This window comes from Equus caballus, chromosome 10 (genome assembly GCF_041296265.1).
Source record: "Equus caballus isolate H_3958 breed thoroughbred chromosome 10, TB-T2T, whole genome shotgun sequence".
Lineage (NCBI taxonomy): Eukaryota > Metazoa > Chordata > Mammalia > Perissodactyla > Equidae > Equus > Equus caballus.
Window position 1 is genome coordinate 59,115,289 of NC_091693.1, and position 13,896 is coordinate 59,129,184.

At 33.1% G+C, this 13,896-nt stretch overlaps 1 protein-coding gene across 1 annotated transcript in view; it reads right to left on the reverse strand.

The window, feature by feature from the left end:
- The window catches only part of ASCC3 (activating signal cointegrator 1 complex subunit 3), a 336,776-nt gene that overhangs the window by 230,828 nt on the left and 92,052 nt on the right, over window positions 1-13,896 (reverse strand). Inside the window, exons 9-10 of the mRNA XM_001915668.6 lie at window positions 2,431-2,631; window positions 1,842-1,982 (exon numbers count right to left, since the gene is read on the reverse strand). Coding sequence (XP_001915703.3) covers window positions 1,842-1,982; window positions 2,431-2,631 — 342 coding nt within the window. The remainder of the gene's footprint in view (window positions 1-1,841; window positions 1,983-2,430; window positions 2,632-13,896) is intronic.

A 13,896-nucleotide genomic window follows, 5' to 3' on the forward strand; every position in this document is an offset into this window, starting at 1 on the left:
TACACAATACTGTGCTGTGTTACAAAAATCTGTAAATTCCCTTCTCTTTATCGTATAAACTTAAAATTTTAAACATGATTCAGTTCATTGTGTTAAGTATACAAATTATATAAAAAGAACCAAAATTTGTTAAGGACTATACATAAATATAATTGTTACTCTTCCTTTCAAGTGACAATTCTCTAGATTCTTTCACATACCCAAATTTAGAATATTTCAAGGAAAAGCCTGGATAATATCTAATCACTCAAATTTCATAGACAATATTAGAAATTTGATTACATATCAAAGAATAGAAAAAGTCCTTTCAGATAAACTTTAAGAAATCATTAAAATGTCTCTAGGCAGATGATTAAAATAATGACAATAAAGGAATTTTGCATTTAACATATCAAATATAATTACTGATTTTTGAGAAAAATTTGAAATAATAAGAGACTACAAAAATGTTACAAGGAAAAAAATGCATGGGTTTTGGATTAACTTTTTTATTAAAAGAGTATCTATGAAAGACAAACTTAAGGACAATTGGTAAAATTGGCATAAAAGTGGATTATAATGCACCCTATTCTTATCAGCACCAAAATACATTTAACTGGAACCTGATCTTCTATCTTTGTCATGCGGTTCAGTGTACCTGGTGTAGCTGTTTTAGTGGGTTGAACATGAGCAACTCAAAAGATACGTACACCCAAAACTTGCGAGTGTTAGCTTATTTGGAAAAAGTCTTTGCAGAAGTAATTAAGGCAAGGATCTTGAGATGAGATCATATTAGATTAGGGAAGGTCCTAAATCCAATGGATAGTGTCCTTAAAAGAGCAGGGGAAAGGACACTCAGGGAGGAAGGCCATGTGATGATGGAAGCAAAAACTAGAGTGATATGTCTACAGGCCAACGAAGGCCAAGAATTGCCAACAGCCACCAGAAACTAGGAAAGAGATATGGAAAGGATACTATATCAGAGCCTCCAGAGGAACTAACCCTGCCGACACCTCGATTTCAGACTTCTGATCTCCAGAACTGTGAGAGTTAAGTTTCTGTCGTTTTCAGCCACCCAGCTTGCAGTATTTTGTTATGGAAGCCCTAGGAAACTAATACACCCTCCAATCCCATTTTAAATCAATGTCCATTCACTGTTCCAAAAGCTGTATCATCTATTTTCCCCTGAATTGTTCCATTACTATTTGGTAATCCCTTATTTTATTCTTTAGAAGCACTAGGAACATCACCTTACTTACACGTTGCATCCATTCATGATAATCTAGTTGCAGCTCCAGTATAGCTTTTGCCAACTCAGCCATAATGTAAGATCCTTGAAGGCAGGAACTGTATCTTAAATGTCTTTGTTGTCATGCATTTCACCTAATATAGTGCTATATACAGTGCACGTCTAAATAACTTCTTATTTGAGGAAATAAAGAATGACTAAAAACTTTTATTATAAGTTAAACCATCCTTATGGAATGATATTGAATACTACTGGGATCACTTAAAGATCTACACATTTGCCTGCTCTTAAAACTGAACTTTGGTTTTATCCATATTCTTATTCCCTACTGTTTTAAAAGAACCACATTTACTGTCGATGGACTTAAAATCTACACTAAGAATCCAATAATATTCAAGATACAGCAAGAATCAAGGAAATTAGAAGGGATGCCATAAAACAAAATACCACCAAGATCTTCTTTTGTAGGTAAGATGTGGTTACAAATAAAAGAAGTTCATTACATTATGTTTGTATTGTTTTATAGTTACTTAAGGTATGGTTATATACAATTTTCACAATTACCTGAAAAAAGAGAACAATATTAAACAAAAAATCTAAGTATACAACATACCTGAGTTCGTAAAATTTCACTTTTTGACAACTGCATATCACCAGTCAGTTCTTTCACAACAATGCCCAGTGGTTCTAGACGCTTGCTGAAGTAATTTGTCATTTCAGCTGCCAAGGCTTTCATTGGAGCAACATATACAATCTGTACCAACGAAACACTAGCTTGATGAATGAGCAAAAACTACAGTGTCATTTGTTTCACAGTAGTCAATACAAGTCACAATTTATACTGAAATATGATTCTAGCCACTTCAAGTGAAAAATCTTAATAGTGATATATGAAAGGTACTTACCTTTGTTGGCTAAGTGTGCAGGCTGTTTAAAGGACAACGGAATTTGTTTATACAGCCTCATCACTTTGAAAATTGGTTCTGCCTCAAAACTAGATGTATTTTCATAGCTTTTCTCAGGTGTAATGGGATTTTCATAACATAGGGACTGCCTTAATAGTAATAAAGTAAATCAAGCAGCATTCTTTATGTATATGACATCCTTAAAAACTTCCAGATTTCACGTAACACGTACAACTAGAAAAAATGATTTTAATTTTACAATTTAAAAAGCTGTCGTCTGGCTTGTTAATTTCCTACCTTAAATTCATTCTTTTTGATAACACCCTGTTGAAAATGTTGGCGAATTTCATGCAAAACTGTAAGCATCGCAATGTTGGTCTTTCCAGCTCCAGTAGGGGCACAAATCAGCATGTTCTCATTGGTGTTGTAGGCAGTCTCAAAGACAATTGACTGGATTCTATTGAGTCTCCTCATTCCTTTAAAAGCCAGCTGCCCAATCTAAAAAAAGACATGACCCATTATAAACGGTAATAATGTGAAGGACCTACACAAAACAGTAAATGTAAACATTTATTTCCTTTGATTAAAAAAACCAAAAACGACTAATTTGTTTAGTCTCGCAATATGTAAACTGGAGTGTCGAGTTGAGAACAATTCACAACTACTGTACAATTCTAATGCATTTGGGAATTTCAAATTAAATTTGAAAAACAGAATAATAGAACTATACCTGTATCTTTGTACATAATCCAAAGTATAAAACAATGATAAATTAATAATCTTAGGAAACAAATTTAAACATAGGTATCTTTTGAATTCATATGATGATATTCTAGTTTATTTGGATAGAAGACTACTAATGAACACGCAAACGAAAAACTTCCTGGGGATTTAAATCAATAGGAAATTCTATTTAAATCTTAGGGATCTTTAAAACATTTTTTGAAAAGGCAGCCATAATAGCAGGAATAATAGCTACAGATTATGTTTTTCCAGAACTTACACTTCAATAAATGCAATTGTTTTGATATATTTCCTTATTTAATCCTTGAAACAACTCTACAGTATAAGCACTATTATTATATCCTTTTAATAGAGAAGAGAATTAAGACAGAATGGTTAAATAATTTTTCCTAAAGTCTTCCTATATGAAGAGTCTGAGAATAAACCAAACACTGGATGGGAATCATGGCAGGAAACCAGAATGGCTATATCAATATGAAGGGGAAAAAAACACATTTTAAAGCCAAGAATAATACCAGAGATAAAGAAAGTCATTTTATAATGACAAAGAGGTGAGTTAATCAATAGGACATAATGGCCCTAATTACTTAAATATCTAGTAATAGGTTTTTAAAATACATGAAGCAAAAACTGATAGATATGCAAAGGGAAACAGACAAATCCACAATTATAATCAGAGATTTCAAATCCCTCTCCAACAGCTGATAGAACAAGTAGGCATGAAAATGAGCAAAGCTATAGACTTGAACAGCCTATCAACCAATTTGACCTAATATTTTTTCATCTAAAAATAGCAGAATATATATTCTCTTCAACTGCTCATAAAACATTTACCAAGACATACCAGATTCTGGGTCATGAAATAAGTCTCAATAAAATGAAAAGGAAGCAATCATATAAAGTATGTTCTCTGATCACAATGGAATTAAATTAGAAATCCTTAAAGATCCTAAGAAAATATCTAAATATTTGGAACTAAATAACTCTATGGCATTCATATAGGAAAACAAGAAAAACTGTCTTTATTTAGAGATGATGTAATTTTCTCTGCACTAAACCTGATTAAATCTACAAAAAACCACCTAAAACTAATAAGTGAATTTTAGGAAGGTTGGAGGATACAAGATCAACATTAAAAAAAACCAAACATGTATTTCCATATACTAACAAAAAATATGAAAGTAAACATTTTTAAAAAATCAATTACAACGGCATCAAAATTATGAAACACTCAGGGATAAATCTGAAAAAAGATGGGAAACACTTATATACTGACAACTACATAATTTTGCTAAGAGAAACAAAAGTAAACTCAATATTCTTAAGTCATCAACTCTTCCCACATTGATCTATATAGATTCAATGCAATTCCAATCAAAATCTCATCAGGATTTTTTGTGGAAATTTACAAGATCATTCTAAAATTCACATGGAAATAGAGAGGAACTAAAAGAGACAAAACAAGTTTGAAAAAGAACAATGTAAGAGAGCTAAAACTAATTACTTTCAAGGATTATTAAAAAACTGGAGAAATCAAGACAGCATCGTATTGGCTTAAAGATAAACAGATCAAGGAACACAATGAAGAATCGAGAAATAAACCCTGATATATATGGACAACTTATTTTTAACAAAAGCTCAAAGGTAATGCAGATAACAAAGGCCAGCATTTTCAATAAATGATGCTGGAACAAATGGATATCCACATGGGAAAAAATGAACCTGGATTCATACCACCCACCATACATAAAAATTAACTCAAAATGGATCACTGAACTAAATGTAAAACTTGAAGAAGAAAATATAGGAGAAATTCTTGATGGTCTTCAGTTAGGCCAAGATTTCTTAAATATAGCATAATCCATGAACAAACAAATTGATAAATTGGACTTAAGCACAACGAAAAACCTATAATCTTCAAAACATTGTTAAGAAAATCAAGGAGCAAGCCGCAACATGGGAGAAAATCTTTGTGAAGCATACATCTGATAAAGGACTTGTATCCAGAATATAAAACGGATTCTCCAAACACAATGCTAAAAAAACAAACAATCCAATTTTCAAAATGGGCAAAAGATTTGAACAGTCTCTTCATCGAATAAAGTATCTGGATGGCAATAAGCACACCAAAAGATGTTCAACATCATTAGTCATTAGGGAAATGAAAGTTAAAATGACAATCACTACTTATCACTTGTATAAATAGTACTATACTAAGGATATGTCAGTATAAATATTCACTTTCTTAACAAAAGTCGGTGTATAAAATCATCCTTACAACGGATTAGTTTGTGGTTTAAAGGGGAAAAAAGGCATGTTAAAAACCATATTACATCAGTTTAGTTTTCTATAATAAAAATATAAACTATGTACTGAGGTATCTGAGGGGAGAGTCACTAAGAAGAATACCATTTCAAGGAGAGCGAACAGGTAGAAGGTAGAAAAACACCTAAAATTAGCTTAAAGTTAGTAGTTGTGTGAGGGAAACGGGAGGAAGGGATACCAGAGATGATAAAGGTGGAAAAGCAGGCCATGACCAGAGCATGAAGACCAGACTACTGTACAGACTCCTCTAGAAACCTCTGAAGCTTTCCTGAAAGACTAAAGGAGGAAATCAGCAGAGGAAACTGAGGCCTAGAGAAGTTAAACAACTCACCCAAGTCCCCATTGCTAATAAATTGTGACAAGATGGGACCTGAATTCAGTTTGTCTTGGCTCCAAATACGAATTAGCACCAAATTTACTGTTTAAAATAATACTATAAGACGACTTATTTTGCCAATTAATAAGTCTCTATATTCTTTTCAAACAGACCACTGCGAAAGAATCCTTAAAATATTGTTGACATTTTACTATCAACAGAACATGCTGATGAGAAACAGCAAGTTACGAAAAAAAAAAACCCTCCAAATATTTATAAATCACTTCAAATAGCCCATGTTCTACCTCTTCCTCCAAACATTTCTTTTTGTTTTTCACTTTGAATTTAGGAAAATGAATGAAATAATTCTCACCAATAAACTTGTTGGTAAAAAATAAAAGGAATGTGCACAGACAGCAATCGTAACAGTATTAAAAGATTTCACCTGAGGACTCAGTATATTTCTTTTTTTTCCTAAAGATTTTACTTTTCCTTTTTCTCTCAAAGCCCCCCGGTACATAGTTGTGTATTTTTAGTTGTGGGTCCTTCTAGTTGTGGTATGTGGGATGCCGCCTCAGCATGGCCTGATGAGCGGTGCCACGTCCGCACCCAGGATTCGAACCGGTGAAACCACCACAGCAGAGCGTGTGAACTTAACCACTCGGCCACGGGGATGCCCAGTATATTTCAAATTGTATCTGTGAGCTACTGGAACATGAGAAAATTAGGTTAAAGTTTATTATGCGTAGGCGATTCTTATATTTGAATGCTATTCAAATTAGATTCACAACTATCTTGAAATAAGAAAAAACAGATTACACTTGATCTTGGCCAAAAGGTTGAGCAGCGATCACAACAGATTAAAGAGGAAGAAAAGTGTAGTTATACCAAAACTCTATTCAAATTTGGAACTATGTAGTAATGATATTCATTGTTTAATTTATATTTCATACATATACTAATGTCTACTTAAATGGTGATAATAATCATTACTTCCAAATATCTGGTATTCTTCTAACTTAAAAGTAAAATGTTTTGACTTTATATATTAATGAGTGCATAAAGTTAAACTGCAATTATTTTTCTTAGCATGTTAGCATTTGCTTTTAAACAGAAAACTGAGTGTCTCATGGCTCATTTATCATAAATGCCTTATGTTCAGCCCAGATAGCCATTCTAAATATATACCGTTTTCCCTTTTAATTGGTTTTAACTAAGATATTTTCAAAACATCATAATCAACAGATCAAAAATATTTTAAATGTTACAAGCTTGACTGTAAATCCACTTTTTTATATATATTTTAGATTCATTAGACTACCAATTTTACAGAAATGACATGACATTTATACAATCCCACTGAAAATATATATGCTCTGAATATCCCTTATCACACTGGCTATCACATTGTGCTCTCAAATGCACACTTTATTTTAAAAAATAACCTGGATGATAGTACTTAACTAGAAGAACAAAAATATACATTAAACATACTACGTCAGCTGCTTATAATAATCAAATGTAGGCACTTATGCTGATAGTTGATTAAAAAGCATTGACTAGATATCTGGGATGAACAGGACCATGCTGCCCCTTCAAGCTAGTGTATAAATCATAAGATTAAGTTTAAAATATTCTAGCAGTAGGCATTAGCAATTCAGTATATATTCAGAAAAACTCATACAGATACCAAAGACACGTACTATATAATTTTCACACTTTAAGCTTCCTCTGGCTCTAGACAGCAAGTGGCTTAGTTTCAACATTTCAGAATCAGAGACGATCGTGACTCAGCATACTCAATCCAAGCTCTATCTGTTGGAATCCCAGCACTCTAAGATTCCTCACAAATCATGCTCCATACCAGAAAATACCTAACAGTCATGAGATTAAAAATAAAAACTTTAGATGACTGCCTTACTTAAAACCCTTGAGTATTAATTAGATAGACAGATAAATTTCTTTTAGATAATCAGATAATTTTTTCATTTAAAGGTCTTTAAGTAGTCACTGCTTTGTGTGTATATGTGTACGTGTGTGTGTGTATAAAACTATTCTCAATAATCATTCCAAAATAGATAACTTTGGGCCTCCTTAATAGGAATATTAAAAGGAAATTTGATCTTTCATTCATGGCTAGGATCATCATCTATTCATTTGGCAAGTATTTATTGAGTGCATCCTCTTGTGCTACAGATTGTTCAAATGGTCAAAAGATAGTCATACAGGTTACAGTCTAATTAGGGTGGGAGACACCACCATAAAAACTATTAGAACTAATAAATGAATTCAGTAAAGTTGCAGGATATAAAATTAAGATACAGAAATCTGTTGCCTTCCTATACACTAATAATGAACTATCAAAAAGAGAAATTAAGAAAGCAATCCCATTTACAATTGCATCAAAAGGAATAAAATACCTAGGAATAAACTTAACCAAGGAGGAGAAAGATCTGTACTCTGAAAACTATAAGACACTGACGAAAGAGACTGAAGATGACACAAACAAATGGCAAGATATACCATGCTCATGGATTAGAAGAATTAACATTATTAAAATGTCCATACTACCCAAAGCAATTTACAGACTCACTGCAATCCCCATCAAATTACCTATGGCATTTTTCACAGAACTAGAACAAATAACTCTAAAATTTGTATGGATCCACAAAAGACCCCGAATAGCCAAAGCAATCTTGAGAAAGAACAAAGCTGGAGGTATCATGCTCCCTGATTTCAAACTATACTACAAAACTATAGAAATCAAAACAGTATAGTACTGACACAAGAACAGACATATAGATCAGTGAAACAGAATAGAGATTCTAGAAATAAACTCATGTGTATATGATCAATTAATCCATGACAAAGGAGGCAAGAATATACGATGGGGAAAAGACAGTCTCTTCAATAAATGGTGTTGGGAAAATTGGACTGCTACATGCAAAATAATGAAACTGGACCACTTTCCTACACCATATAAAAAAACAAACTCAAAATAGATTAAAGGCTTACATGTAACACCTGAAACCATAAAACTCCTAGAAGAAGACCTACGCAGTGAATTCTTTGACACTGATCTTAGGAATAACGTTTTAGATATGTCTCCTCAGACAAGGGTAACAAAAGCAAAAATAAACAAACAGGACTACATCAAACTAAAAATCTTTTGCCCACCGAAGGAAATCATCAATAAAACAAAAGGCAACCTATTGAATGGGAGAATATATTTGCAAATGATGCATCTGATAAGAGGTTGATATCCACAATATATAAAGAAGTCATACAACTCAATATCAAAACAAAAAACAATCCAATTAAAAAAATGGGCAGAGGATCTGAGTAGACATTTTTCCAAAGAAGATGTACAGATGGCCAACAGATACATGAAAAGATGATCTACATCACTAATCATCAGAACAATGCACATCAAAACCACAATGAGATACCACCTCACACCTGTCAGAATGGTTATTATCAAAAAGACAAGAAATAACAAGCGTTGGCAAGGATGTGGAGAAAAGGGAACCCTTGTGCACTGTTGGCTGGAACGTAAATTAGTACAATCACTATGGAGAAGGGTATGGAGGTTCTTCAAAAAATTAAAAATAGAACTAGCATACGATCTGGCAATTCCACTTCTGAGTATTTATCTGAAGAAAATGAAAACTAATTCAAGTGATATATGTGCCCTATATTCACTGCAGTATTATTTATAATAGCCAAGATACAGAAGCAATCTAAGTGTCCACTGATAAATGAATGGATAAAGAAGATGTGGTGTACACACACACACAAACACACAACAGAATACTACTCAGCCATTAAAAAGAATGAAATCTTGCCATTTGCAACAACATGCATGGACCTATAGGGCATATGCGAAGTCAAATAAGTCACACAGAGAAATTAAAATACCATATGAATTCACTTGTATGTGGAATCTAAAAAGCAAAACAAACAAACAAACATGAGAGTGGGAGACAAAAAATCAACATATTCACTAATGAACAGATTATTTCAAATATTGTTCTGAATAAATTTTTAATAGATGGTATAATACAGAAAAGTGGGATGTAACAATGACTTTAAATTAGATTTCCAGGAAGCTGCTTCAAGAGAGGTGACCTGAGTTGAGAACAAAATGACAAGAAGCAGGCCATAAGAAAATATGGAAGAATCACATATTCAAGGCAGAATGAAGACCTAGAGCCAGACCACTAAATCAGGACTAAGTTAATATGCCCAAGGAGCCATGTGGAGTAAGCACTCGGACACGAGACAGGAAAGGGAGACAGGAGTCATATTACTGCAGGTCATGGTAAAGAGTTTGGATTTTTATTCTTAACACAATGGAAAATCTCTGCATGATGTTAAGCAGAAGAATGACAAATATATTTTTTAAAGCTCTATCTGGCTACCATGTGAAGAACAGATTGAGGAGTGGTAGAAAACTATGCTAGTGGTACCGGGTGAGGGATGATACCCTCTAATTCTCATCTTCCTTAAAGCTCATGGGAATCTGTCAGTAATGGCTCCAGAAAGACAAGTTCAGAAAGCTCAGGACTTTCATTTAGGTCTTAGAGATCTTGGGACAGGTAGGTTTATGGATAAATTTAAAAAATTTCAGGTAAATTATGGAAACATACTAGGGCAGATGTCTTTATTTGACCATCATACTTTCATAGAAAAATGCATTTGGGTTGTAAATAAACAACTTAAGAAATCAATGTTCAAATCATAACCTTTCACACTCAACTGAAAATACTGGAAGATCAAACATCAGATACCCTAGTGGTAGGAAATCTGACGGATTGGAACTACATATTAAAAAAAAAAGTAGTCCTACAAATCAAAAATAAACAAATGAAAGAAATTTTAAAAAAATTTTAAACATCCCTAGTTTGGATCACCACTGTCCAACAAAAGTACAATGCAAGCCATACATTTACATCTAAATTTTCTAGCAGAAACATTAAAAATATTTTTAAGTGAAATTAATTTTATAATAATTTTATTTCATCCAATGTATCTAAGTATTATCTTTTTAATATGTAATAAAAATTAATATTTTCATACTAAGTCTGAGAAACTAGTGTATTTTACACTTAGAGCACATCTCAATCCTGACTAGCCATATTTCAATTGCTCAACATCTACATATGCTAATGGCTACCGTGTTAAACAGTGCAGCTGTAGAGTTCTTAAAGTCATTAATATACTATCATAACATAGCAGACTGCGTTGTGGGAAAGGCTCTTAGGGCAACATCTAAAATTCTTAACATGGTCTGAAAGGTGGTGCCATAATCCGAGTCGTGGAATTCAGATAAACCTTATTACAAACTTTCAATCTCTGAGGATGCTTTGGGGAAGAGACAGAACATTAATTTTTATCTGACTTCTTATTCTCCATAAAGTTATTCTTATTATGGAAAGAAACAAGAAAACAAGTAATCATTTGTTGAATGTTAAAGAATGGAATCAATGTTCTTTTCCAAGATTGACTGAATCACTAATACTAACCTCTCTATTCCAACCTATGGTCTAAAACAGGTCTAAGCATCCACCACACACTATAAACTGGTCCCAACTGAAGCCTCATTATTCACCTTTTTTAAAGGATGACAAATACTCCACCTGATCAAATGAAATCACTTACATTCTCTAAAGTGCTAAATGATAAATATAAGGAGTTATTTTCCTCTAGAATATGAGATTCCTAAGGGTTGGGAATTATGTTTTTCATCTTTGTCTCCCTAATGCCTGCCAGAGTACTTGGCACAAAGTAAATATTTGGTGATACTGTTTTTCCTGTACCTTCTGTACTTTTCTGTACTTCTGTACTTTCTGTTTCAGCTGAGTCATTTTGATTAAGTTATAATTATCATCTGTGAGCTGCACTGTTGATGAATTTTCATAAATTAAATAATACTTAAGACACCCCACATTAATCCTCTAATGACTCTCGCTCAAACAGGAGGCTGGTATAAATTTTTCTGCTCACATTATTTAAGTTTGACAACTGTTTTCTATCAGATATCAGAAATACTAGACAAATTCTTTTTTCTACACACATTCAATGCAATTTCCAGTGAAACTAGAAGTTACTTGGATTGCATCAGCTCCTGTTACATTTGCTTTGGGAACCAAAAAAGAGGTGGTGTTTCAAAACATACTTTCTACATTTTTAAAATCTTTCTGACACTAAGACAGCGTTAGAAATTCTAAAGATAATCAAACACTTAGCATGTCATAAAATATCCCATACTATGAAGAATACAGAAAAATTATGTTAAGAAATATTTAATATTCTATCTTTACTGTTGTCTATTCTCAAGAAATTTCTTGACTGGTTTATACCCAAAACAAATCTAAATTTATATATCCATAGTTTTACGTTTTTATATCTCTGTATACAGATATTATATCAACGTATACCATTATTCTAAAATATCATAACCTCTGGGTCCAAAGATGATAAAATATCATTTCCTGAAAGACTTTCTAAGAATTAGTGAAAAATTGTTCTTATTTTTTGTTTTAGCTGCAGGAGAATTCTAGGGAATTCTCAAGAGACTAGGTAATCCAAACAAGGAGCACCCTCTACCATAAACAGAGTTGGTCAACTAAACTCTACATCAGTGTTTTCACACAGGAGTTTATGCTCCTCTAGTGGGTTATGAAATCAATTTAGTGGACTGTGACCAGTATTTTGAAGGAATACAATAGAAAAGAAAAAGAAAATAGTGCAGAGTTTTACATATAAGGGTAAATGCCATTTCATGAAAATTTTGTGTTTGAGTATACTGAATCACAATGTCAAGTAATTTTTTTAATGTGAGCTGTTAATAAAAATGTTTGAAACTCAATGTTATAGATAAATACTTTCTAGTGAACACAAATGTAGTCTTTCAAAATATGGCCTATTTCATTTTGGGAACACAAAAATCTTTCTCTCACAAATGCATATAACCTTGGGCTTAGCAACTTTACTTTTTTAGAATGTATCCAAAAACATTCTTGCACACCTGCAAAATTGTGTATGTATAAGATTATTCATCACAAAATTATCTTTGGCACCAAAAAACTGGAAACAATCCAAACATTATCAATAGAGTACCACTTGAATAAATTATGGCACATCCATAAAATAGAATTCTGTGTAGAAATAAAACAGAATTAAGAACGTTTTCTATTTACTGTCCTGGAAAGATCTTGTTCAAAGTTGGTGGAGGTAGGGAGCAGGGAACAAGAATCTGCATTTATATTTGCTTGTAGACATTCTGGAAAAAAACAGAAAATCTAAATACAATAGTTATTAACAGAAAGATGTGGGGATCAGGGATAAATAAGAGACTTTTCTCTATATAAAGGTTTCTAGTTTTTGAAATGTGATGATAATACCTAGGCAAAAAGAAAAAGAAAAAAGAGACACACAAAGAAAGACAACTGACTTCTTTAAAAAAGTGAAAAACTAAAGAAGCATCTGATTAAGCAGAGAAGCCTAAGTGAGCCCTCAGGCACTACAAAAATTCTTCATATTAAAAAATTCTTCTCATTATTCCTAGAGTTTTACCCTCCAGAGACAAAAAGGTAAATTGAATTACTCTTCTAACAGCCCTTCAAATTATTTTAAATCATACGTCCCTCCACTCACTGTCCTCTTCCACATTCTCTTTTTGGTCTTTATATGCCTAGTACCTCAAAGGCTTCTCTCAATTAGAAGTTTAGGAATAGAAGAAACAGCAGGTTCTCTCCCTACCTCCAACATCTGTGGCATTGTACCTGTGGACTCAGCAACCTCTATGGATTCATCAGAGGACCAGATCTGTTATTAAATGCAAGTCTAAACTACATCCTGCTGTTAGCTAAAATGTACCCTCCCACCAGTGCAACACATACTGAACACTGCCTACGGAGCACCAAGTTGTGAGGACTTGTTCTCTGAACTCAAGAATTCACGGTGCAGCAGGTGACTGTGGGCCACCAGGAGCCTACTAGGCCCCAGCTATAGCTCTGCTACTACACATCCCCACACCCTCACCTTTAGAGGAAGCAGAGACGACTTCACATGCTGCTTCACTGAACATGCCAATCCAAGATCAACAGACTAATAAGACATAACATAGAAACTGAAATGCTGTTATCTTTAATGCTCTTGAATTATGGATAAATTAAGATAATATATTCCTTATAAAGTTGGCAAGTAACTTGTTAATTAATCCATTTAATGATAATAGTACTAGCTAGCATTGCTATTGAGCACTGACTACATGTTAGGCTTTGTTTTAACTGCTTTAAGTAATTATTTCATTTAACATCCAAAGAAAACCTATGAGGTACATCCTTTTATTATCCTTCTTTTAAAGAGGGGGA